Genomic DNA, 27,830 nt, shown 5'->3' with positions numbered 1-27,830 from the left:
ATCGATCGCAGCTGCGTCAGAGTCCTCTCTGAGTATAAATAGGGGTGGCAGGACCGAGCTGAGCCGCACACAGCCATCCATCCTCCCTTCTCCCTCTCTTCCCCGTTCTTCTCTCTAGGCCCCCATCTCCGCCGCCGGCCAGGGGGGCACCGACCGGCACCATGAGTTCCTTCAGCTACGAGCCATACTACTCGACCTCCTACAAACGGCGCTACGTGGAAACGCCTCGGGTGCACATCTCCAGCGTGCGCAGCGGCTACAGCACCGCGCGCTCCGCTTACTCCAGCTACTCCGCGCCCGTCTCCTCCTCGCTGTCCGTGCGGCGCAGCTACTCCTCCAGCTCCGGCTCCTTGATGCCCAGCCTCGAGAGCCTCGACCTGAGCCAGGTCGCCGCCATCAGCAACGACCTCAAGTCGATCCGCACCCAGGAGAAGGCGCAGCTGCAGGACCTCAACGACCGTTTCGCCAGCTTCATCGAGCGCGTGCACGAGCTGGAGCAGCAGAACAAGGTCCTGGAAGCCGAGCTGCTGGTGCTGCGCCAGAAGCACTCCGAGCCCTCCCGCTTCCGGGCGCTCTACGAGCAGGAGATCCGCGATCTGCGTCTGGCAGCGGAAGACGCCACCAACGAGAAGCAGGCGCTCCAGGGCGAGCGCGAGGGGCTGGAGGAGACCCTGCGCAACCTTCAGGCGCGCTACGAAGAGGAGGTGCTGAGCCGTGAGGACGCCGAGGGCCGGCTGATGGAAGCGCGCAAAGGGGCCGACGAGGCGGCTCTCGCCCGCGCCGAGCTCGAAAAGCGCATCGACAGCCTGATGGACGAAATCGCCTTTCTGAAGAAAGTGCACGAAGAGGAGATCGCCGAGCTGCAGGCGCAGATCCAGTACGCACAGATCTCCGTGGAGATGGACGTGTCCTCCAAGCCCGACCTGTCCGCCGCGCTCAAGGACATCCGCGCCCAGTATGAGAAGCTGGCCGCCAAGAACATGCAGAATGCCGAAGAATGGTTCAAGAGCCGTTTCACGGTGCTGACCGAGAGCGCCGCCAAGAACACCGATGCGGTGCGCGCCGCCAAGGACGAGGTGTCCGAGAGCCGCCGCCTGCTTAAGGCCAAGACCCTGGAGATCGAAGCATGCCGGGGCATGAACGAAGCGCTGGAGAAGCAGTTGCAGGAGCTAGAGGACAAGCAGAACGCCGACATTAGCGCCATGCAGGTAAGGCGCCGGGCGAAAGGCAGAGGGGGCGGGGAGGGTGCTGCAGAATCGAGTTAGGATGGGCGGGAGTGGGGGTGCTGCGGAGAGTTGAGGGCACGCCTAGAAAGAGGAGAACTGGGATGAGGCTTCTGCAAGCAGATAATAAGGAGGTGGAACTTGACTTCTTGGAGGCAGTGTGGGAGGGGGTGGGGCCCTTGGACGGCGGGGCGGGGGGCGACTGCGGTGTGCTAAGAGGTGCTGAGTGCAGTTGGATCTCCTTTCCTCATTAAAGCTGCCCAGCCCTGCAGGATATTGGGTGGGGCTGGGAGGAGGGACTGGACCTGGACTTTGCCTCTGGTCTGCCTCTCTGCTGTCCTGCATTCAGCCCAAGGTGCTTTGCTGCAGAGATTGGATCGTCTGATTAATAAATACAGCGAGGAGATCTCATTAGTTTTGAAGAATAACTGTGACCAGTTATCCTTTCTGACTAGTTTTACCAACCACTGCCTTCCCTTAGCAGTGAGACAGGAATACAGTCAAAATTGTGATGATGGTCACAGTAAAACATTTCTTTTTTTTAAGGATCTCCATTTTTTTCTAGAGAGAAGAAAAAATAAGATACATAGAAAATATTTTAGAGATAAATTTAAATTTATCTACTTCATTCTCCTATAAATAAGTGGATTTCTTGTATATAATCTGGATAAAGTTGATAAAGCTAACTAATGAGTGAGAAACAATTAAAAAAATCCATTTAGTTCTTTGCAGGCATTTTATGATGATCATTAGGTGTATTAATGAAAACAAAAAATTTTTCTTCTATCAGTTTTTTTTTCTCTTTTTTTGGTTTTCATCTCTTGCTTTGTGAAGCTGGATTTTTTTTTTTTTTAAGGCAAGCAAAGGTTTAAAAAGAAAAATGACAGTTATTTTAGGGGAGATTTTATCTAGGATGTGCACAGTTGATTTTAATTAAACCTAGGCCTTTGCAGCTATGCTGTAGTAAAATGATAGTAGTGGAGATTTACACTTAGATTTTTTTTTCGGTTGTCTTCCATCAGGACACAATCAACAAATTGGAAAATGAATTGAGAACCACAAAGAGCGAAATGGCAAGATACCTCAAGGAATACCAAGACCTCCTCAATGTCAAGATGGCTTTGGACATTGAGATTGCAGCTTACAGGTAAAAATGGAAGTGCCAAGGTAGCAGCCTGTCAGCCTTAGAAAATCAGACTTCCTGTGTTGAATCAGAAACCTTCAAAAATAGTCCTTTGGAGTAATTGTGTTACTTTTTGGCCTTTTCCAAGAAGAATTTAATCCTGTAATAATGAGGCCTATTCTTAGCTTCCCATTACATTTCAAGTGTAGCGAACAGGACTATATTTTAAGGCCCTTTTTTCATTGTTGTTTTGTGTATTTCTCCTGGACTCAGTCACAGCATCCCCAGTTACAGTAATTCCCAACCCTGCCTTTGCCTTTCAGCCTGGCATTGGGGAAGGTGGTGAGTGGTGGGCTGAGCACACTTCCGGTGTTCACGTTTGTTAACCCCTGCCTCCCCAGGAAACTCTTGGAAGGTGAGGAGACCCGGCTGAGTTTCACGAGTGTGGGCAGCCTAACCACCGGCTACACCCAGAGCTCCCAGGTCTTCGGCCGATCCGCCTATGGCGGTTTGCAGACCAGCTCCTATTTGATGTCCGCCCGCTCCTTCCCGTCCTACTACACCAGCCACGTCCAGGAGGAGCAGATCGAGGTGGAGGAGACCATCGAGGCTGCTAAAGCTGAGGAAGCCAAGGACGAGCCCCCCTCTGAAGGAGAGGCGGAGGAGGAGGAGAAGGAGAAGGAAGAGGCTGAGGCCGAGGCCGAGGCCGAAGCCGAAGCTGAGGCTGAGGAAGAGGAGGGAGCCCAAGAGGAAGAAGGTAGGATTAAAACAAAACACAAAACCAAATAAAAAACAAAACCACCCTCCGACTCCAGGGGCACTGTGGGCATGGATATTGGTTAGGAGGTGGGTAAGATACATGAAACCTCACTTAGGCCCAGGAAATGTTATTCAGATAAGAGTTGATGATCTTAAAAAGAAAATACATCTTTCTATTTCCTCAACAGATCTTTAGTAAGCACCTCATTGCTCAGATTGGCTGTTCTCCCAGAGACACATGATCTCTGATTAGCATGGTACTTTTTTGAAAGTAACATAAGAAAAAAAAAAAAAATCCTCCTGCTGCCTTTTATTCCTAATTAAACATTTTAAAATCTATTCATTTAACTCAGCCATTTGGTGTCCTAAAACACAAAAATGAATTCCGAACACATAATAAAAGAAAACCCGAGGTCCTGGAAAGAACAGAGCATCCAGTACCTAGAACATAATCCATTCTATTTAAATATCTGTTCAGTGGCAAATTGTGCCCAGCAGGTGTGGTCGCTTGGTTGCATGGAGATGGAGGTTTGGGGGAAGTATTCTGACACTTGTATTTCTCCACAAAACTAAAGCAGAAATGTTTTGATTGGGCTCACCCTGCATTTGGAGTTTGTACATTTGCTTTTTATGTTAAAGCTGCCAAGGAAGATGCTGAGGAAGCAAAGGAGGAAGAAGAAGGAGGTGAAGGCGAAGCAGTAGAAGAAACCAAAGAAGTGGAGGAGGAAGAGAAAAAAGATGAAGGTGCTGGGGAGGAGCAAGCCACCAAGAAGAAAGACTGAGCCCTTCCCTTCCCTTAATTATTCCAGGAGTAATTCTCCCGAAATCAGGTCAACCCTATCACCAACCAACCAGTTGAGTTGCAGATACTATATGAATTAAGAAGTCAATCTATGTATAATTCTGAGATGACTTAGGCTGGACATTAAATGTTGTGCTATGAATCTTCTCCTTCCGCAGAGTACCTGTCTGCTTGCAGAGTGGCTTCCTGGCTTGCTGCCAGCCTGTGCATGGTTCGCTTATGAGTTCAGGATCTATGGCAATGTGAATAATTCAGATGTTTACAATTAAAAAACCACATCATGAATAAATGAATTCACTAATGTTAATGTTAAACTTCATGGGGAAAAAATAGTCCTTTGAATCTTTGGTGGTTAGAAATTAAAGACCTCGAATTATGTGCAATAAATAGTAAATAAAGTTACACTGAATGACGTTCCTTGCTGTGCTTGTTGACTTAATTCAGATATCTTAAAGAGGGCACCAATAGCAGACACGTAGATGCAGACTATTGACTTCCAAATTTTTTCAAGTCAAAATTTTAACAATTACAATGCGTTTTCCCCCCTTAATTGGTAATTCTGAGGATACGATTAGGTCACGACCATTCATGAAGTCTCTCCCCTCGAAAATTTTACTGACAATAAACTTGAATAAATGAGAATCCCTGGGATTCTCTTCCTTTGGTAAATAGCAATATACTTTGCCCTGTAAGTGTACTGTATAATGTTGGGAATGGCTTTCTTAGAGGCAGTCTGAATCATGTTTACCTTTATGGTAAACAGGTAACTTGAACACTAATATATAATAGTAAAAGCATATGGGTAGAATGTGAATCCCACTCATCTGTCACTGTAACCACATTTAAAAAGTATAGTCTAACTATCATGAGCAGAAGTTGAAGCCCAAGCAAATGATGTAATCAGAAGGAATAAATTTTTCTCAATGTGTAATTTTTAAGGGAGTTAAGAATATTGAAGCTTATTTGCCATTGCAAACATGTTGCCTGCAGTCCTGAGCTCATGATTGAGTGTGTAGTTAGCTTAATTCTGTTGCCTCAAGTAGCCTTCAATACCACCTATTTCAATTTTTTAAGAACTACAGATATAGATAATGAAATTGTGATCAGTCACTAAAGGGGGGGATTCTATACTTGTGTGTTACATTGCCATAGGTCTGCATGTCTTTATTGGGGACTATTTGGATTTCAGTGATAGCTCCAACTGGTTGGACATTGCATCAAATACACACCCCCACCCGTCCATCCCGTTCACTGTAAAGTTATGAAAGCTCTTGCACTTGCACTTGATGTGAAATGTCAATGAAATTGCTGATTATCCTTTGTTCTGCTTCTGTTCTTAGACAATTGCTTTGTCAGCTAAGGTTGTTCAATATTTGTTGTTTAGACACCTCTTAAAGGTCATGAATTTAATCTGGAAGCAAAGTGGTCTCCATTTAAAGTTTACAGATCCCATCACACCACATATTTCAAGTTACATATATCTCACCAAAGCAAATATGTAAAATATTTCTTTATTTGCCCTGATGCTATGGATTTGAGCTATGAGGATTCTCTGTACATTGGCTTCTGTAAAGACTAGGAGTTGCCTCAGAAATCAAGCTTTTCACATTTATGTTCATTACACATGGGATGCTGCACATGGTCAATTTCAGACAGAAGCAAATTACATGTGAAAAAGTAACCTTAGCCAAATGGAAATGGTTGGTTTGAGAATTTCTTGAAGTAAGAACACTGTACCATACTCTATCCTGTGTGCCATAATAAAATACTGAAAAATCTAAACTGATTGGATTTGGAGTCTTTAAAAAAAAAATTCCTCAAATGTGGTACCTTGGCCAATCTCCCTCTCCCTTCTGCACCTCTCAAACTCTTGTTCTGTATTCCCTCCCCTAGTTAATGACATCACTCCCCAGCCATCCAGTTCTGCAGACCAGATATCGGGCATGCCATCATCCTCCCATTTCCTCTCTCCAATCTTTCTGTTCTAATCTATCACCAAAGCCTATTGATTTTACTACCTAGGTATCTTCAATCCATCCACATTTCCCTATTTACACTGCCACCACCCTAAGGAACCTCTTGTGTCCTGGCTCCAGGGACTCTTTTCATGGAAGACAGTTTTTCCACGGACCGAGGGAGGAGGGATGGTTTCAGGATGATTCAAGAGCATTACATTTATTGTGCACTTTGTTTCTATTATTATTACGTCAACTCCACTTCAGATCAATAGGCATTAGATCCCGGAGTCTGGGGACTCCTGTTCCAGAGAAAGGTAATCTTTAGAAAAGGGAATTGTGATCACACTGTCTCTTTGATTAAAACTCTCCAGTAGTTATCCATTTCTTTTAATATAAAACCCCAAATCTTTAAGATGACCTTCAAGGTCTGTCTAGACCTGACCTGAAACTACTTCTCAAGCCTCACCCTCTGTGGACCCCCTTTCCCCTCCCTCACTTTGGTGTTCTGGCCACCCCTGCCCTCTGTAAATGTTTTGGCTGCTTTCTCTGTTTGGAACACTCATCTTTTCTATCCTGTCCTCAGCCTTGCCCAGATTTAGGCTCAACTGTCATTCCCTTGGGGAAGTCTTTCCTGATGGAGCCAAATTCCTCTACCAAGTGTGTTTATAAGCATCACTGACTCTACTGACATGAACTTGAGCAAACTCTGGGAGCTAGTTGAGGACAGGGAAGCCTAGTGTGAAACCCCCTGAAGTCCATGGGGTTGCAAAGAGTCAAACATGACTTAGTGGCTGAACAACAACAAGATACTTACACAGTCGGAAGTGGCATCTATTTTCACAATCATATAGTAAATGTCTGCAACCTCTACTGTAGAGCGGTCCTCAGAAACATGGCAATCAGACCTTTTGCTCCTCAGCACCTAGCATCATTCCTGTCACTGGGCATGCTTAGTCATTCAGTGGGGTCCTACTCTTTGTGATCCTTTGGACTATAGCCTATCACACTCCTTGTCCATGGGATTTACCAGGCAAGAATATTGGAGTGGGTTGCCATTTCCTTCTCCAGGGGATCTTCCTGACCCAGGGATTGAACCCTTGTCTCTAGCGTCTCTTGCTCTGCAAGTGGATTCTTCAACTGCTGAGCCATCACAATAAATGTTGATTGAATTAATACTTTCTTGGTAGGCTAAAATGCCTTTGCGGTGACTAGAAAGTCAAGAGTATTCAACACTCAGTCCCAGTCCAGTGAACACTCGTGGAAGGAGCAGAGAACCAAAAATCAGCTGTCTATTCTTGGTTTTAGTGTTGTTTGTTAGGGAAGGCTGGCCAGCCCCAGCCCCACCCCAATTCTGGCCTCAGTCTTCTTAGCTACAAAAGGCTTCAGCACTTAATTTCTCAGATCCACTCTAGATTAATGATTAAAAATTTCCTGAAAAGCTTTTAAAAGTTCAAGATAAATGGCTGAATGGGAAATGTGCATATCACTATTATGTCCACACTAAAGTCCATCACTTAAAGGGAATTGCTTAACTTCATGTAAAGTTTCTTCCCTAGCATTAAGTTGGTTAGCAATTAATTGGGTTGCTTTTTTCCCTCCATGGAGATTGTAGTGCTATAAGAATATGCGCTGTGTCCCAGGCGTTGATCTAAGTGCATTATTAATATGTGTCATCTCATGGATTTCTTTCTTATGACAATGTTATCAGTCTAGTATGATTATCATCCCCATTTTACAGATGAGTTGTTAAGTGACTTGACCAAGGTCACAAGCTAGTTTGTGGCAGGCTGAGAGCCAAATCTCCCATGCATGCATGCCTCCTAATTTGTTTTGGTCGTGTCCAACTCTTTGTGACCCCATTGACTGTAGCCCTTGGGGCTCCTCTGCCCATGGGATTTACCAGGCAAGAATACTGGAGTGGGTTGCCATGCCCTCCTGCAGGGAATCTTCCTGACCCAGGGATCTGACCTGCATCTCTTATGTCTCCTGCAATGCCAGGCAGGTTCTTTACCACTGGTACCACGTGGGGAGAGCCCCTCAAATATCCCAGGCCAGCTCTAAAGTCCATGCTCTCAACCAACTATTGCACTGACTATCCTTTGCGGTCCAGCTTGGGAATTCCTTGTGGAATCAGAGCATATTTTCACAGGCATGTGTTGTGATAGCACCTTGGAAACTTTCACACAATCACCGGCATTCTTACAGTCTTCGTAAAGTTCAAGGGCACATCGGCATTCACAGTGTTCCACTGCAGTAACTGAGAATGCTTAAGTTTTTCTTCCAATCCTTTGATTATTTATGTCCATATAAGCCCCTCTGCCAAATTTTAAGCTGCAAGAAGACAAGAACCAGGTTTTATAAACAGAGATGAATTTGAGGTTTATTTTCAAAGATCACAAACGTTTAGGATCAATCCCAATCATTTATTTCATAATTTCCACAAATTAGGAATTTAGGGATGGCTTTGTTGGGATGTTCTGACTCTGGGGCTCTAGTGGTGTTGCAGTCAGATGTTGTATGAGGTTACTGTTATCTATCTGGAGGCTTGATTAGGCCTCCAGAATCTCCTTTAAGGTGGCTCACTCACTAGGATGGCAATTTCTTGTCCGTGTGGGTCTTCTGCACAGCTGCTTGCAGATTCTTGCAACATGGCAGCTGGCTGCCCCTGGAGCAAGACATTCAAGAAATCAAAGCTATGCCTCTTATGACCTGGTTTAGAAAGACACACATCATCACTACCATTGTTCTATTGGAGGCAGAGACCAGTCTGTCTGATTCATTGTGGGAAGGAACTACACAAGGACATGAGCATTGAGTATGAAGGTCACCAGAGGCTTCCATAAAGTTGTTAATTATGGGCGTTATTTCTTTTATGAATAGCAATCATCCACTCAAGAAATTCTGAAACCATTTCAGGTTCAAATATCGTGCTCTATTGTTCTCATTCATGTACTCATTCTTACCTGATCATGTGTCCTAATTTAAGTTTAAAAATATGTTTGTGAAAACTATGGACAGGCTGGTAATGAATATATTAATGGTTATTTTCAGTTTGTCCTTCTAATGAAGGATTTCTTTATTAATATCCCTAGTGGGATATCTGTTCAAAGAGTTCTAGGCATTTTACTAGTTTACATTTTACTAGTTCCTCATATGTATCCCCACATTTTTTATCTTTTTGTAAAACAATATTTAAATATTTACTTGGCTCCATTGGTTCTTAGTAAAGCACACAGGCTTCTCCAGGTGCGGTGTGAGGGCCTACAACATGTGGAATCTTAGTTTCTCCACCAGGGATCGAACCTCATCTCCTGCACTGGAAGGCAGATTCTTAACCACTGGACCACCAAGGAATTCTCCACAATTTTTTTTTTCTATAAAGCATCATAGCTATACTTCAAGGCCTTAACTTCCCTGCATTAATTCATTTGAAATGCAGTATTAGTCTAGTTAACTGAGATAAATACAGTGGCAGCTAATACAGAACTTAAGGTGTTAAGAAAAATAAGTGCTTATTGTTTTATTAGACGGTCAGACCCATCTGAGTTGACACCTTAGATTTTTTTAATACCTTCAGGTCTGATATAGTACACACATGACTTTAAAGTGGATATATCTAATAAACACAAGTAATATGGATTACAAATAATCAAATATGAAATGGCTTTATAAAAATAACTGAAATGCTCTATGTTTCTCACTTTGAGAGGCTCAGGTTTCTGGAGCTATTAAAGACATTTTTGCTTGTGTACTGATGACCATTAATTCCTCTGCTTTTAGCTTAATGCCATTCTTTCAGTCTATAACCACCCCACATCCTTATTAATTTCATGTGGAGTACAGACCATTTCCTGATATAACCATTTAAAAGAAAACAACTATCAGGAAGGATGCTTTGATGCAGCAAAACAAATATTCCCTTTTTATTCTATAACCAGACCACCAGGAAAGACAGAAACCCTACATTAAAATCTCTATCTGCATTTTACTTGCAACTTACCTGCATGGCTGAAGAGGAAAGAATCATCTGCTCATTCTGACCTGTTGGTTTGTTTGGAGTCATTTATTCACTGGAGAATCTCCCCTTTTTACTTCAGAGGAGAGAGATGCCCCCCCCCACCCTTCCTGTTTTTCTTCCTCCCACGAAGACAACCACACAGGAGAATATGCGGAAGAGAGCATCTCAGCTGTAAGTCACAAATCATTCTCACTTTGAGACAGAAAAACTGGTGTCAGAAGTGTGAAATCGGAGGGCGATATTGAAGTGAGAGTGAGACGCACCACCTTCTCCAGACACGGACTCAGGGTGTTAGTCGGTAGGCCTCCAGGGTTGGCTGGGTTCCGAAGACTAAAAGCCGTGGTAACATGTTCTGTGTCCACGGGAGTAAGGGGGACGGGGGTGGATAAGCGAACCAGGGCTACCTCAGTGACTTAGAGCACCTGGGATGGAAGAATAAAGGAACAAGAGACTGAGCTTGCTCCGTTTCCCCTCTGTCCTGCCCTTAATTCCTCCCAATTTCTTCCAAAGAGCAGAAACTGGGAAGTGTGACTTCTGAAAGTGTTTTAACCACTGAGAACCTCTGAACTCTCCAGACGATAGAGAGGGAGCTGATTTCAGCTTTTACAGCATCCCTTCTGGGTGTGTGGGGGTGCGGATGGGGTCACAACCCTTAAACAAATGGCCCCCTTTCAAGCAAAACAAGCAATCACTAGGTCGTTTTTTTGGAGGGGGTGGGGAGTGGGAGGGATATTATTTAGACCCCATATCCTTAGCTAGGTGGACACGAATGGACTCAATGAGTTTGAGCAAACTGTGGGAGATAGTTAAGAACAGGGAAGGCTGGCGTGCTGCAGTCCAGAGCGTCGCAGAGAGTCAGATACGACTGAGCAACTGATCAGCAACATCTTCATCTTATCGTTCCCAGAGAGGCAAGACAGCCTTCTTGCTTTTCCAGTTAGAAGTCTTGAAGCCCCGCCCCCTCCCCTTCCCACCTGTAAAACAACACTGCTCAAACTCAGGGATAATTTAAACAAAACGAGAAGAAACGTGCTTCCTTTAAGCCACTGGCTGTTTCTCGAAGAGATGGAGGTCTGCTTCTTGACGAAGATATCTGTCTCATTTCCCAGGCTGGACCTCGCGGCAGCAAGATGCTCCGACACCTCCTCCCCCGCCTGCGGTGTGGGGGAAAGCAGGAAGGCCTCCGGGATCGGCCCCCTCTGCTCCGCGCCCACTTCTTCCTTCCGGGACTACCCGCCAGCCCTCGGTGTGGCGTCCTCTGTGAGGAGCTGGGCGTGCTTCCCGACAGGCCCGAGAGCATCTGATGGTGTTTTAGGATTTCACTGGAAATATGTAACATTTAATCATCTTTCTGTAGTTTAACAACAAACCTCCCTAGCCTGTGAGAATCTAATGAACTGAGTTGAAAGGCTTTGAAAAATCAAAACTGTCTATCACTTTTTTGCTCCCCGCCCCCCTTTAAGAGCAGACATTCCCCTCGGGTTTCTGCATATTCAATTCTGCCTCAGAGCCACCGCTTCCCTGGTGGCTCAGTGGTAAGGAATCCGCCTGCCAATGCAGGGGAGATGGATTGGATCCCTGGGTCAGGAAGATCCCCTGGAGGAGGAAATGGCAACCCACTCCAGCATTCTTGCCTGGGAAATCCCATGGACCGAGGACCCTGGGGGGCGGGGCGGGGGCTACAGTCTATGGGTCGCAAAACGTGGGACCCGACTAGATGATTGAGCAGCACGGAGCCACCGCAGCCTCCAAAAGCCCCAGGTCACTGTATCTTCTTCATGGGGCATGGGGGGTGGAAAGGGCTATAAGGCGGCTTCCATAGCTTGGTACCTAGACGGAGCCCAAGGATGCTTTCTGCCTGAAACTTTGCACTGCGCGCAGCCCGCATCTCCCTGCTGAGTGCGATCTCTGCAAAAAGTGCAAAAAGCCGCGGCTGCTAAGTCTTACCCTTGGAAGACTCTCACCTCCACGCCACCCGCGTAAATAGTACGGCTCGGAGATTTAAAATATTTTAAAGCAGACCGGGTGACACATTTTTTTCATCAGGAAGTCATTTGGGGATGGAGCGGAGAAAGGAAGGGAAGATGCTACCGGAATCTTGTTTTTGCTAGATCTTTCTCCAAGTCGCCCCGCCCAGAGAACGCCGCAGAGGCACCACGCCCTCTGCGTCCTGGCGGCGGGCTGGCGCGACCTGGAGCACCGCCAGAAACGCAGCGCTCTGCTGAAAGGAGAGGCTTGGAGGTGGGTGGGAGTTCTTTCTGGAAACTTATATCACCGGTTCTTCTCTGTAAGCGGAGAGATCGTTGGAGGTGGGGGGGTCGGGAAGCCCAGGCGCGAACGAGGAAGGGGGCACCCCCTGCCCACTGAGGCTTGGCCTGGAGCTCAAGACGTTCTGAAATTTGATTTTAAAGTAAAGAAGCCGGACTCTGAGGCTGTGGCCATGCTGCAGTGGGTGTGGAAGCTGGCGAGAGGAGATCACGCAGGAGGTACGCGGCGAGCCTAGAGCCTGCGGATCCAGACTCCTTAGTGAAGCCTGGGCCGGCTGCCTTTGGAGCACTTGCTTGTTAGAAATGCAGTCATAGCCCCAGTCCAGGCATTCTGAACTGGTATCAGTGAAAGTGTTAGTCACACAGTCGTGTCAGACTCCATAGGGTCTGTGTGGCCCTATGGACTGTACAGACCCTATGGACAGACGCTATGAATTGTCAGTCGAATCAGACAGTCCACAGGGCAGTACAGAGCCTATGGACTGCAGCCCGCTAGCCTCCTCTGTCCGTGGAATTCTCCAGGCTAGAATACTGGAGTCGGTTGCCATTTCTTTCTGTAGGGTATCATCCAGACCCAGGGATTGAACCCAGGCCTCCGGCATTGCAGGCAGATTCTTTACTGTCTGAGCCACCAGCGAAGCCCAAAGCAAAGAATGCCAATGGAAGCACCGCTGCATTTAACCAGATACTCAGGTGATTCAGGAGCAGGTAGTGAGAATCTCTAGTAAAGTGTTGCGTTGGGGACTGCAACTCACTGCCCCCTATCCCAGCCCCTACTCCCAGCACCGCATAATGCACATAGATGTGGCAGGGGAGACCTGGAAGAAGGTAGGAGAACACTGCTGCTTAACAAGAGGCTGAATGTTCTTCATTTGCATGTAACTAGAAATGGCAACCCACTCCAGTACTCTTGCCTGGAAAATCCCATGGACGGAGGAGCGTGGTAGGCTACAGTCCACAGGGTTGCAAAGAGTCGGACACGACTTAGCGACTTCACTTCACTAGCTAAGTAGTGGGGGAAGGAAGGCAAGAGGTTATCCCCTGGTTTTCTAAACATCCACTCACTACCCCATACTGCAGGCCGGAAGAACGAGTGTGGAATCTTGAGGGCCAGTGTGCACTTCCCTCTCAAGGCCTGTTGAGGTAGGGCTGGGCACCTCTCTTTTAGGATGTTCTGGAGCCTTCCTTCTCTGAATGGTAGAGGCTGCCCAGGCCCCTATGGCAGAGCCGTATGAACTCAGAGGGGACTCTGAATAAAAGTTACCAGTGTATGTTCCCTTGTCATCTCCTCAGGATAGAGGTGGTGATGTTAAAAAAATGCACAAGAAATAATTCTCCTGTTAAAAACAAGACAGTAATCCACAAATGGAGTCACTTACGCTCAGTCCCCGTCATCAAATTGAGACTCAGCTACAGTTTTGGTCTCTCCCGGAAATGGAGGGTTAAACCAGTCAAGCAGAAATCCTCTGGTCAGCACAAGTGAGGTCATCGGCCTGATAGACGCCCTGCCCCGCCGTATCCTAGAGGGAAGTGTGAACATGGCATGCTTTCATGGGATTCTTCAGGCAAGAATGCTGGAGTGGGTTGCCATTTCCTCTTCCAGGGGAACTTACCAGTCCAGGGATTGAACTTGCATCTCCTGTGTCTCCTGCATGGGTAGGCAGATTCTTCACCACTGTCATGCAAAAGTCATACAGGTGAAGGGTACAACCATCCAGGGAGCTGAGGTCTGAGCATGCTCAGTGGGTTGGGATAAGAATGAGGAGGCTGGTGTGGCCGGATGTGTGTGCCTGAAGTTCAGTGCTTGAGATACAAGTCTTGCAAATTTTTTTTTTTTTTAAGATTTTTTTTGATGTGGATTATTTTTAAAGTGTTTATTGAATTTGTCACAATATTGCTTCTTCTTTTTTTAAGTTTTTGTTTTGTTTTGTTTTGTTTGGTAGAGGAGAATGTGGGATCTTAGTTCCCTGACCAGGGATCAAACCTGTACCCCCTGCACTGGAAGGGGAAGTCAACCACTGGACTTCGAGGGCAGTCCCCTTGCTAGTGTTTGGCAGTTTTCCCTTCAGTCCTCTAAGCACTTATAATATAATATAATATAATATAATAGGATGATAGAACTCCAAAGTGAGAAGCTACCTAAGAAATAATTTCTTATTTTAAACAGAAGGAAACAGAGATTTAGGGTGGGTAAATTGACTTGCCAAACGTGATGTCATTGGTTTTAGCCGAGCTGGAGCTAGATTCTAAGATTCCAGTGTATTTTCCCTGACCTACAGAGTGCTGCCTCCTCAGAAAAAATGTTATTGTTATTTCAGCTCTTTATTGATGGCCCAGATTTTAGCAGACTGTGTCGCTTAGTAAAAAATAGTCTTGTTTGGTTATAGCAGCATTAGTACAACAGTGAACAGATTGGTACCATTTTAACATGGAATTTTCTTTCCCTCCTGTCTCTGGGTTTTTTTTTTTTTTTTCTTTCTTTCTCCTCTCTTTCTGGGATTTTTGACTTTATTACTGATTATTTGGGTTTCCTAGGTGATGCAGTGCTAAAGAATTTGCATGCCAGTGCAGGAAATGCAGGAGACTCAGGTTCCATCCCTGGGTTGGGAAGATCCCCTGGAGGGAGAAGTGGCAACCCACTCCAGTTTTCTTGCTGGGAAAATCCCATGGACAGAGGAACCACAGTCTGTGGGATCGTACAAGAGTTGGACGTGACTGGGCATGTACCTCCATGCACATTGATGCATAAAATAGTACTATTAGAGGTCACCTTGATTTAAGTAAAAGTAAGTGTATAAATCAGGCCAGTCCGAGAATTCCCTGGCGGTCCAGTGGTTAGGACTCCAAACTCTCACTGCTGATGTTGAGGGCCCAGGTTCATCCCCTGGTCAAGGAACTAAGATCCCACAAGCAGAAAAAAAAAAAAAAAAAGAAAAAATCCCACAGCCAAAACCAAAATCAGGCTAGCTCCAAGTGTCGTGAACACTCATTCATCTTCTTTTGCTCTTCAAATCAACAATGAATTGTTTATGTAAAAAAAAAAAAACACCAAAAAAAAATGCAGTTTGAGGAGTCCCTTGAAGTTTTCTTCTTTTTAACTATTTGCTTTTGAAATAAACAAGCTGAATTTAACTGCCTAGTTTTGAATTCAGTGAACTAGTTTGAGTAAATCGGAACTTAGACACTGTGTGTAAGTCACAGAGAGAGCCCACACTGCTCTTTCTCCCCGAGAGGAGGACCCAGCATTCCTGCGTGGAGAGCAAGGTGGTGATGCCCGCCCAGTGCTGTCATCTTGGAAGATATGGCTGTCACTCTATCAACTTGGAGTCTGAAGCTGTATCTATTGTGAGAGTCCCTTTCTCCAGAGACATGTGGGACATGAAGCTGAAGCATGAGGCGCTGTGGACCATGAAATAAGGCCCATGAAAAGGCCATGAAACAAAGCCAGGCATTTCTTTTTAGAGCAATCATCATTCCTGAGGAATAAAAGCAGATCTTTCTTGCCAGGAATTACTTGATCATGAAGCATCAGAATGAGAAAATGGCTTTGAAAGACTTAACTAATCACGTGGAGCTTGCAAGCTGCCCAAGCGAGTCATCATCTCCAAGGCTACAACACACCATTAAAGCCAACACATTCATTTTACATCTCCGCGATCAGGCTTGTTTTCTCCTCTGTTCTCATCCTACTACCCATATGGGGCCACATTCCCCATCTGTGTGTTCCTTTCATTCTTCACTGTTGAGATTTTAACTTCTATGATTATAAAAAATTATCAGGATCAAGTCTTGGTTTGATGATGTGCTTTACTTTCAAGAGCACTCAACATCTTTTCTCCTAACACTGAGAGCTAGGATGTGTATTTCACACATTTTGCAGGTAAAATAAGAGCACAGGGTTTATAGCAATTAGTTTCCCTTGAGCTGCCTTCTGCATGTTATTTTTTTTTATTTAAAAAATTTTTACTTTTTGGCCATACCGAGCAGCATGTGGGATCTTAGTTCCCAGAGCAAGGATTGAACCTGTATCCCCTGCATTGGAAGTGTGACATCTTAACCATTGAACCACCAGGGACGTTCCCATCTGCTTACTAATGTCTCATGGGCAGTTGTCAACTTCCCAGGGCAAAGTCAATGTCCTGTTTTCCTTTCTCTTCCCTCCCTTCCTGCCCTTTTCTAAAATCTTTCCCAGTCATTCCCATGTCAATAGATGGAAACCCTATTCTTCCTGTTTCTGAGGCCAAACACCCCTCACATCATCTTTGCTTTCTCTTTTGTCCTACTCTTTACAAATTTCCATCAGCAAATCATATGGAATTGACCAGTGGCCTGCATCACCAATGCTTCCTTTGGATTCTAGGCACAAAACTGTTTTGCCTACATTCTTGTAATACTTTCCTGTGGTGATGGTTTGGTCGCTAAGTCGTGTCCGACTGTTGTGACCCCATGGACTGTAGTCTGCCAGGCTCCTCTGTCCATGGGATTTCCCAGGCAAGAATACTGGAGTGGGTTGCTATGTCCTTCTCCAGGGGATCTTCCCGATTCAGGGACTGAACTCACGTCTTCTTAATCACAGACAGGCTCTTCACTGCAGGTGGATTCTTTACCACTGAGCCAGGAGAGGAGTATAATTGCTTCCTAACTGGCCCTTTTGTTCTGGACTATTTGTACTCAACATAGCATCCAAAGTGGTTCTTTCTATATATACCTGTGTCACGTCTTTGCTCAAAACCTTCTAAAGCTCTGCATTGACTGTAGCTACAAGAGCTTCACTGATCAGGTCCCCCGTCTCTCTGACCCCTGCTTCCTTGCCCTTTCTGTTTCCACCACCATGGTTCCTTATTATTCTACAACTATGCTGAATAAGGTTTTACCTAGAGCCTTTGTACTTGTTCTTTTTCTGCCTGGAATGGATTCTGTCATATTTATATATCTGTGAATCTCTCATAGATATGTGCATATTATCTCATAAATGTCTCATATCTTTATTAGAGAGACCTTCCTTAACTTCCCTATATGAAATAACAAACTGTTTATCCCCTCTCCTAAACCTCCTTACTCTATTTTTTTTTCCAAAGCAATTATCACCCTCTAAACCTTTATTTTTTTTTTCCCCTTCTTCTTACAGGAATATAAACTTCATGACGGCAGGGACTTAATCTGGTCACTCCTATATTGCCTGGGGGTAGCCTGGCACTACACCTGTCCCATAAAGTATTTGTACTTAGAAATACTTGTTGAATGAATGAATGTGAGTTAACGAGTTCAGAGATATTCCAAGATGGAATGGGCTGCCTTAGTAGCCAGGAGATCCCATCCTCGAAGGAATTTCCCATATTGGCAGTTTGATATAAATGGACTGAAAGATCACAGGAGTTTGGCCAAATTTGATGTTCTTCAAGGAAAACAGCATAATGTAGAGTAGAAAGCGTGTGTCAGAGAGAACTGGGTTGAGTCTTTTCTCTGATACCGGTTCTGTGACTTTGGATAATGTATTTAACTTTCCTAACCGCAATCCTTTAGGATTAGGAGGGATTCATGTATTGCATTTGGAGAAGGAAATGGCAGCCCACTCCAGTATTCTTGCCTGGAGAATCCCAGGGAAAGCGGAGCCTGGTGGGCTGCCGTCTAAGGGGTCACACAGAGTCGGACACGACTGAAGCGACTTAGCAGCAGCAGCAGCATGTATTGCATGAATCCCTGGCATTTATCACATCCCCCTCCATCCTTCTGCACACAACTCCCCGTGTTTATGGCCACTGTAACCCTTTCATTCGAGTTGATTTGATAGTCTCAAAATCATAACACATTTTATATATTCTCATACGGTGGTTATTACTGATATAATCTATGTAAAGCAGTTGCCCTGTTTCCTGATACTTAACAAATTCATAACAAACATGATATATGATGATACTAATGCCCCTTCCAGCCTTGGGATACTGAGAAGCAGTAGGGGACCTGCCCAAGGCCACCTGAGTGATGAACGTACCTGTTGACTCTAGCTAGATCATGCTTTTCTCACCAGACTATTTGGCTACAAAGTTAGGGATTTCCATAATGTTTTATGAATGAACTTTTTGGCCAACCCTGTATATTGTCAATTTCTTCCCTTCAGGATTTCTTCTTTAGTTCTGGGAAGATTCTTGCCTCTCCTGATTCTCCCTGGTCTCTCGATTGCTTTCTATTTTGAAATTTTTTTCTCAAGCCCATCTCGCCTACATTGCGATCTTTGCCACTGATAGTTATTTTGCCTAATGTCAATTTTTAAACCAAAAACAACGTCACCCCAGATTGCTTACACTGACTCATCGTTACGTGGGATGAACAGAATATCAACTCATTCACTCCTAGAGCTGATATATCCTCTACATAAACTGGATGCTCAGTAAACATCTGTTGATAAGCATTGATCGCTCAGGTTTCAAGGAAGGGTCGAGGATAACAGTATTTGTCATAATAAAGATTGTTATTGTCAACCAAACATGTTTATTTTCATAACTTGAATGTGGGCTTTTGTGTTATGATTTTGAGACTATTGAATCAACTGGAATGAAAGGGTTACAGTGGCCATAAACATGGGGAGTTGTGTGCAGAAGGATGGAGGGGGATGTGATAAATGCCAGGGGTTCATGCACTACCTTGTCATGATGATGAATTTGAAATAAAATGTGAGAACATTATAGCATATTGTTACTGAATGATATTTTCAGAATGATCACAGCCTTATCAAATTTGTGCATAAAAGAAAGGTAGAAATACACCAAAATAAACAGTTATCTAAGATGGCCAAAATGTGGGTGAGTATTCTACAAGGAATAATTGTTGTATTTTGAATTTGAAAATGAAAATATCTTTTCATTAAAAAAAAAAAAAAGAGTCCTGTAGGCTTTCCTCTCAAGGAGATAAATCACTTCTCTGAGCTTCTGTTTTGTGCAAATTGAAAAGAGAAATCACAACATCTGTTCTACACATGTGAAGTTTAAGCGGGATGATGTATCTGCAATTGCTTTCTAAACTGTAGAGAAATGTATGGTTTCAGATGATTTAATTATTGGCCTTGCTGTTGAGACTCAGGTGAACAGCTATCTTTGATGTGGCTCTTGCCCAGAATATCTTCTGGCTGTCTTATCTTTTTTGGGGTAGAAATACTCAGGTCTCATTTACCTCTCGAGTGACCACACTGCATGTGCTCAGGGGAAAAAAGAAGATCTGGAATGAGAAAACACCACTGTTTTTGGTGCAGTGGTAAAGAATCCACCTGCCAGTGTAGGAGATGCAAGAGATGTGGGTTCGATCCCTGGTTGGGAAGATCCCCTGCAGGAGGGCATGGCAACCCATTCCAGTATTCTTGCCTGGAGAATCCCATGGACAGAGGAGGCTGACAGGCTACAGTCCATGGGGTTGCAAAGCATTGGACATGACTTAGCGACTGAGCACACGTGATTACGATTGTTTTCAGCAAGATTTTGGTTTTCCTGGCAGATTAGTCCTTGAAAGATTCCTGCTTGAGCATTATTTCAAGTAGGTAAAGCTGTGAATTTTGCATCTGTTATCTCTGGCCCTCCTATCCTTGACAACGCTGCCGTGTCGTGATTACTTACTGTTGTTTGGTCACTGAGTCTAACTCTTTGTGACCCCATGGACTGTAGACTGCCAGGCTCCTCTGTCCATGGGATTCTCCAGGCAAGAATTCTGGAGTGGGTTGCCATTTCCTTCTCCAGGGGATCTTCCTGATCCAAGGTTCGAACCTGCGTCTCCTGCACTGGCATGAGGATTCTTTACCATTGAGCAACCAGGGAAGCCTGATTACTTCTTGTACTTTCATCCAGCTCCTGTCATTCTTCTAGTTCCAAAGCTGAACAGGTGCCCTCACCTTGATTCATGTGGGGAATAGCTGGAGCCTTCTCTGGGGGCCTCTGCCTGACTGGTGGCATTCTGCCTTGGGCCTCTTTTGGTCTGAGATGTGCAGTTGTTCCAGAGAGAGACACAGAGTAGGTGAGATCCATTCCATTTGCCATGTTTGCTGCATTGCTTCTCCTGGTAGGGAGAGATATCGCCTTAGCAGAATGATCCAACTTTCCCGTTGACAAGCAGTGCGTGATGGTGGGACATATGCTGGGTGGCTCTATTGCCCATTATTCATCCTTTGTCACCAAAGGACATCTGCTAGGACCCACATTCCTGAACATTTTGAACCATTTCATAAAGAAGAGTATTTACATTGCAGGCCTATGCATTCCCTTTGTCTAAGATGGGAAGTGGGGAAAAATCTGAATAGATGAATGATCAATTGATCCAATAATGAATGATCTTGATGGTCACACACCAGGCATGCATGTTCACAATCGTGGAGCCTTTGGCTCAGAGGGAGAAGAAGGCAGGGACCTCTGATGGATGTATAAGAAGGAGAAAAGAAGTAGAAAAGCAAAGGGAAGCTGGGAAGGACACTGCAGGTGTTCTCACCTTCTTAGAAGTTCTGCTTTACAAATCCAACTTTTGGATCTTCCTGGTTTATTGATCCTCTTCTATTGACCATAGTTTCCTGACTAGGCAGAGTCATTTTTTCTATATTTTATGTTTTATTTTATTTTTTTACAAAAATTTTATCACAGAAAAATGTAAACATATATACAAGTCTGTTATGACTCCACTTCAACCATGATCAGCTTATTAGTCAAATTTCTTTTAGCTCTACAAAATTCCTACTCTCCATGCCCATTGGATAATAGTTAGCAAATCCCCAAATATCATATCATTTATCTGTATTACAGTATGTAACTCTAAAATTCGTAAGACTCTTTTAAAAAGATAACCATACTATGATCATTTTTAAAAACTTTAACAATGCTTCCAGAATAGCATCAACTAATTAATCAATATCAAAATATCTGTTTCATATTTTTTTTACATTAAAATCACTGTTAACACCAGAGTTAAAAAAAACATGCCCTGACTAACAATAAGTAGCATTTATTGAGCTCTTATCATAGAAAATTTATACTGTCCTAAATGCTTCACACCCTGGTGGCTCAGACAGTAAAGAATCTGCCTGCAATGCCAGAGACCTGGGTTTGATCCCTAGGATGGGAAGATTCTGTGGAAAAGGGACATGGCTACCCACTCCAGTATTCTTGCCTGGAGAATTTCATGGACAGAGGAGCCTAGTGAGCTACAGTCCATGGGGTTGCAAAGAGTCAGACACGACTGAGCGACAACCACCACCACCACAACAAATGCGTTACAAAATTCTATTCTTCAGTCCTTAAAATAGCTCTATATTGGTTCCATTTTACAGATGCAAAAACTGATGCTCAGAAAAGTGAATTGCCCAAGGTCACACAGTGAGCGTATGCTTCCTCTGTCGGTTTGTTTTCAGCTTCACGTCTCACCTGTGCCCCTCTGCCCTGCAAGGCAGGAAACTACATGTCCCACGCTCCCTTGATGAGGATTCCTGGTAACACTGGCCAGTTGGAGGTACTAGAGGTACTAACGAAAGAGTGGAAAGGGTGGATGGGGGGCCCCGAGGGGAGAACCGGAGAATGCCTCCCTGCCATCATGACCCTGCTCAGGCAGCTGCATCTCCTTCTGGATTCTGTCTTCCTTGGACTGTTCCTCCCTCCAGGGCCTGAGTTCTCACTAAACTGCCTCTGCTGCTGTGGTTCCACCTCCAGCTGGATGGCCTTGGCTTCTGGGCTCTGGTAACAACATTTACTTCCGGGTGTCACTCCAATTTCAGAGGCGATTACTGAGGTTTCTTTCCATTGCTTTGTATCTCCTGCTGTAGACTGAACTGTGTCCCTTCCAGATTCACACGTTGAAGCTTTAACCCCTTGTATTCAGTGATAGGGTCTTTAGGGAAGTAATTAAGGTTAAATGAGCCATAAAGGGGTGTGTGCTGAGTTGCTCAGCACTCAGGACTCTTTGAGACCTCACCGACTGTAGCCTGGAAGGCTCTTCCACCCGTGGGATTTCCCAGGCAAGAATACTGGAGTGGGTTGCCATTTCCCCCTCGAGGCCATAAGAGTGGGGCCCTGATCTGATTGAATCAGAGTCCTTAAATAAGAGACACAGACTTGGAGAGCGGGCGTTTGGACACTGGGCAGAAAAGGGAGGGTGGGATGAATCGGGAGAGTGGCGTTGACATATATGCACCACGTGTATAAAATAGACAGCTCATGGGAAGGCGCTGGGTAGCACAGGGAGGTCAGTTCAATGTTCTGTGGGGACCTGGATGGGTGAGATGGAGGGGTGGAGGGAAATCCGAGAGGGAGAGGGTATATGCATACGTATAGCTGATTCACTTCATTGTACAGCAGAGACTAACATAATTGTAAAGCAATTATATTCCAATCAAAAAAGAAGATACAGGAAAAGGCTGTCTCTCCCCTGCCTGTAAGGGAGAAAGTGACTTCTCTAAGTAAACCAGGAAGGGAGATCTCATCAGAACACGATGATGCTGGCATTCTGATCTTGGATGTCTAGCCTCTAGAAGTATGAGAAAATATTGAATGTTAGTGTGGGCAAGGGACACATTTTTAATGTTATTTACTTTTCTCATTCTTTGTCAAGTCTTTGTCCTTTTTCCATCAAGAGTTTACTTCTTTCTACCAAATTGGTGGAGAATGTAGATACTTCGGGAGCTTTCACTTTTCCTCCCTGGATCTTATATGTTGCATCTTTTAATGAGGATGTTGAGATCCACGTGTCTTCCTGAGAACTGTAAGCACGTTTCTCGCTAAGAATATGAGCCAAAGCAACTTACTAATTGCTAATGAGAAAGTGATCACTTTAGAAACACTGGTGGCTGTTCATGGGTGGCTGATGAATAAAAACAGGCATCAGCTCTCCAAATGTCATGGACACATAATTTGCGTCTAGTTATAATGGCCAAGGGAATGAGCTCAGTGGGTGGAGGGAAACTGCTTTCACAGCAACATGGTGATTATTAAGCTGGACAATAATGCCCAGCAAAGAGAAATTCCCTCTCAAGCTATGACAGTAACAGATTTTGGCGGGTGGGATGTGGAAGTGACATATCCAAATATGTCCAAATTTCTAACAAGTTATATTCAAGGTACACTTTACTAGAGCCATACAAAACTAACGATGCATGGAAATAATTTCATTTGGTACTTACTCATCTCCCCACAACACCTGCCCCCCAAAACAAAGCTATAGGCCTAAGGGCCTAAAGTCCAACGGTCTTTAGAATGATCACCTTCCTCTTAAGTATTATTTTTAAAAAGGGTTTTTGACCAAGTCACCTATTAATTTTTAAAACTATGCTCCCTTCTAAGACAACATTGACTTACAGAAATGACTTAAGTAGTATTACCTAAAACTAGTAATTTATTTAAGATATGATGTGATGATTTTCAAGTGATCTCAAATAAGAAATTGAAGAGAACCCTGAGAACTTTGCACTATGCTGTTGAGCACAACCAACATGGATATGGGGATTTAAAGTTGCCTTCATAGGCCTAGTGCAAAATTGTTTCTCTCTCCTGCTCTCAATATTGTTTTAAATAATTTGCATCAAGAAAAATTTAAGCCCCATGATTATGTAGGTGGATTATTGGTTGTCTAAGTAATTTCTATAGTTTATTGCAGTGCAAAATGCAATTATTTTCCACCCCAATTTTCTATATGAACAGTAAATATATTGTACAATGTATTATCAGAATACACTGAAGAAGAAATATATGTGCATATGAGTACATATCTATATTGTGTGCTTATTTTTGTTAACTCATTGCAATGCAGTCTGCATTGAAATAATATGTAAGGAAACTAATGTTCTATTTGATATCTTCAAATTAAGTAAATTCTACACCTATAGCTTTGATTCAATTTTAAATTCAATTCATTCAACAAATGATTTTGACAAGCTACTATGTACTTGTTACAATGCTAGGCACTTTGTACAGATACTATCTCATTTAATAACCTGAGGAGCCATTTATAAAAAAAGATTTTATTTATTTATCTGGCTGTGTCAAGTCTTAGTTGTGGTAGGCCAGATCTTCATCTGTGACGTACAAACTCTTAGTTGCTGTATGTAGGATCTAGTTCCCCAGCAAGAGGTGGAGCCTGGGCCCCCTGCATCAGGAGTATGGATTCTTAGCCACCTGACCACGGGAAGTCCCTCAGCAGCCCTTTGAAGTATGTTAGTGCCCGTTTATTACAGATAGGAAAGTGGAAGCTGTCTTAGTTTGGTCTGCTTTAACAAAATTTCAAAGACTTGAGTGGCTTGCAAACAACAGAAATTTATTTCTCACAGCTCTGGAGGCTGGAAAGTCCAAGGTCAAGGCCTCCTGATTCTGTGTCTGGTGAAAGCCCATATCCTGGTTCATAGATGACTGTCTTCTCAATGCTCTCATGTGGTGGAAGGAGCAAGGGAACTCTCTGGGGTCTCTTTAACAAGGGCACTAATCCCATTCATGAGGGCCCCACTCTCATGATCTCATCATCTCATACTGGCTCCACATCCAAAGGAACACAAACTTCACAAACATATTATATATATATGTATGTTAATATATATAATATATTATATAATATCTATACTATATATTAATAAATTAGTATATTTTATACATTAATAATATAGTGGACCCACAACACACAATTTTACTGTCTGTTGACTCAGTGTGTTTGCAAAAGCTCTACACTTCTAAGGGCAGAGGAGCCCTGGAAGTAGATGAGTTTTGTGTTGACTGGATAAAATAATTCACTTAAAAATAGCTCCTCTTTTCCTTTGGGCCAATTATATAAACCACTAAGAAAAAATAACTTGCTCCAAACTGGAACGACCAACCTATTTGTTGTGGAAATGAATATCCCAGTGTTTTAATACTGTCTCTGCAATGACTGGCAATAGAAGGCGGTGCTAGAAATAACACTTTCCTTTTCCATTGACTATTAAAGTTACCAGGAGAAAGTGGCTGCCACATTTTTGTACACTGCAAGCTGTTGTGGTAGAAAGAATCACCACTTATGTTGTTTCTGGATGTTTTACTCTTCTCATGATGCAAAGAATGCCATTGCATCATTTTTATTTAATGTGAAGAGATTTGTAAGCATATTAAATGAAAGATGCATGGCATAGATCTATTTTCTTTCTTTCAAGCTGGAAAGAAAAAAAGAGAATGCAGTAAATCCTCCTTATAAACTGAGATGGCCATGATGGATGGGTTTGAGGGGCAATGTAATAGTACAGGGGGTTAAGAATATGTGCTCTGGACATAGAGAATGGGATTGTGGACACTGTGGGGGGAAGGATAGGGTGGAACAAATTGAGAAAGTAGCACTGGTGTATATATCCTACCATGTGTCAATCAGATGGCTATTTAGAAGCTGCTGCATCGCACATAGAGCTCAGCTCAGTGCTCCCTGGTGGCCTAGAGGCGTGGGATGAGGTGGGGTGGGGTGGGAGGGAGGCTCAAGGAGGAGGATATGTGGACTTCCCTGGTGATCCTGCGGTTAAGACACTGTGCTTCCACTGCAAGAGGCACGGATTGGACCCCTAGTCAGGAAACTAAGATCCCACATGCTACACAGTGTGGTCAAATTTTTTTTTTTTTTTTAAAGAGGGAGGCTATATATACACACACACTTACAGCTGATTCACTGTTGTGCTATGGCAGAAACTGCCACCATGTTGTAAAGCAATTATCCACCCAAAATAAAGAAAGAATATATGCTCTGGAGCTGGACTATGTGGGTTTTCTCTTTTAGCTGTGTAACCTAAAGAAAGCTTAAAAAGAAAATCTGTGCTTCAGTTTCCTCATGTTTGAAGATTGAGAGCTAATCAGCTTTAGGACTTCTTACAAGCCTTAAAACAAAATAGTATCTCTAAGGTAATTTACTGGAAAAGTAGAAATCCTGTTTTCAGTGGCTTGATGTCTTTGCAGCCAGGGACTGACTATAGGCAGAGAAAAGATATCTTAATTTCCTAATAAATTGGAAGTTTGTGCCTAGTTTTGAATAGAGCCTCTCCCTGTCACTGAACATAATTGGAAACATGAATTTCAAATTGCTTTCTCTTTAAATAGCAGTGCGATGATTGACATTGACAACAGAATTAGTGAATTCTTCAAGGTAAGATCATTGTATACGCAAGTGATGGGTGTGTGTGCTCAATCATGTCCAACTCTTTGCAACCCCGTGGACTGTAGCTAACCAGGCTCCTCTGTCCATGGAATTTTCCAGGCAAGAATACTGGAGTAGGTTGCCATTTCCTACTTCAGGGGATCTTTCTGATCCAGGGATCGAATCCACATCTCTTATGTCTCCTGCATTGCTTTCTTTACCCTTGAAGCACCAGGGAAGCCCCTTACCCGAGCCATAGTCCACAGTAAAATATTCATTAAATTTAGGAATCAACCGAGCAATTTGATATTTAGAAATGTCTTCTTGGCTTATCAAGGGTATGCTGTTCTGTTATTTTTAAAGAGGGCAAAACAATGGTCTGTCTTTTGGAATACTTAGAAATATTATTAAATTTTTTTCCGTATCAGGAAAGAAAAGGAAATGATTAAAAATAAAATTACGAGCTGAAGGAATGTGTCTAGTGCTGACCTTTGGGTGGGTGGATGGGTGTTTGTTGATTGATCCTATCATTTTTAGACAGCATATGCAACACAAGAGGTTTCTAAACTCACGAGGTAGCTCTGTTATGAGAGTTCTAGGTGTAGACAGATGAAGATTTTTATAGCAGTGGCTATATATTTAGTAGGTATTTTAAAATTCAAGTAGCCTCTTCTATAGTGAATGCTGTGTTGCTTCAGTTGTGTCCGACTCTTTGTGACCCTCTGTTCTGTAGCCTACCAGGCTCCTCTGTCCATGGAATTCTTCAGGCAAGAATACTGGAGTGGGTTGCTGTGCCCTCCTCCAGGGGTTCTTACCAACCCAGGAATCAAACCCAAGTCTCTTATGTCTCCTGCACTGGCGGGTGGGTTCTTAACCACTAGCGCCACCTGGGAAGCCCAGCCTGTTCTCTACATATATATATATATATATATATATATATATATATATATATATATATATGTATATATATACTTTGCTCAGTTGCGTCTGACTCTTTGCGACCCCATGGACTGTAGTCCACAAGGCTCCTCTGTCCATGGGCTTCTCTAGGAAAGAACACTGGAGTGGGTAGCCATTCCCTTCTCCAGGGGATCTTCCCGACCCTCCCACATTGCAGACGGATTCCTTACCATCTGAGCCACCAGGGGAGGCCCTATTCCTACTTCAGGCAGCAGCTCCCAGACTTTTCTCTGGGGAAATGACTGCAGTCAGTCTTGATGGGGCTGTCAATCAAAGCGCTTCTTCCCCTGCTGGTCAAACGCGTGCTCTTTTTCTGACTTGCCAATGAAGTGACAAAGTCTCAAGTTTCATTAGCCATGTGACTGCCTGATGATTTCTGCTGTCTCCATTCCTGGAACTGTCCTTCCCTCCAATTGCCTCTTTGACTTATCCCTCTATCCTAGAATTTATGCTGTATTTTTCCAGTATACTCTTTTCAATGTGTAAAATTCTACATAACTAGAGTAAGTTTTTCTGATTACACTGAAAAATTCTGTTTCACTTTGGATGTTATTGCTTTAGAAAAAGGATTGTATTAACATAAAACATGGTGGTTTTAAAGAAAAAATATGTAAGTAATAGTACAA

At 43.7% G+C, this 27,830-nt stretch overlaps 1 protein-coding gene across 1 annotated transcript; it reads left to right on the top strand.

The window, feature by feature from the left end:
- Window positions 1-24: 24 nt before the first annotated feature.
- Window positions 25-5,689, top strand: NEFL (neurofilament light chain). The gene is made up of 4 exons (XM_043453742.1): window positions 25-1,208; window positions 2,246-2,370; window positions 2,748-3,103; window positions 3,745-5,689. Exons 1-4 carry the CDS (start codon window positions 162-164, stop codon window positions 3,885-3,887), a joined length of 1,671 nt encoding a protein of 556 aa, XP_043309677.1. The 5' UTR covers window positions 25-161; the 3' UTR covers window positions 3,888-5,689.
- Window positions 5,690-27,830: the final 22,141 nt, after the last annotated feature.

Source organism: Cervus canadensis, chromosome 30 (genome assembly GCF_019320065.1).
Source record: "Cervus canadensis isolate Bull #8, Minnesota chromosome 30, ASM1932006v1, whole genome shotgun sequence".
Lineage (NCBI taxonomy): Eukaryota > Metazoa > Chordata > Mammalia > Artiodactyla > Cervidae > Cervus > Cervus canadensis.
The sequence above is the reverse complement of the archived record's forward strand: the minus strand, read 5'-3'. Positions and strand labels throughout refer to the sequence as shown.

Excerpts from the sequence above, each read along its gene's own strand:
- NEFL (XM_043453742.1), top strand. The coding sequence starts at position 162 with ATGAGTTCCTTCAGCTACGAGCCATACTACTCGACCTCCTACAAACGG. Across the intron at positions 2,371-2,747 it reads ATTGAGATTGCAGCTTACAG|GAAACTCTTGGAAGGTGAGG; the intron begins GTAAAAATGGAA and ends CTGCCTCCCCAG. Across the intron at positions 3,104-3,744 it reads GGGAGCCCAAGAGGAAGAAG|CTGCCAAGGAAGATGCTGAG; the intron begins GTAGGATTAAAA and ends TTTATGTTAAAG.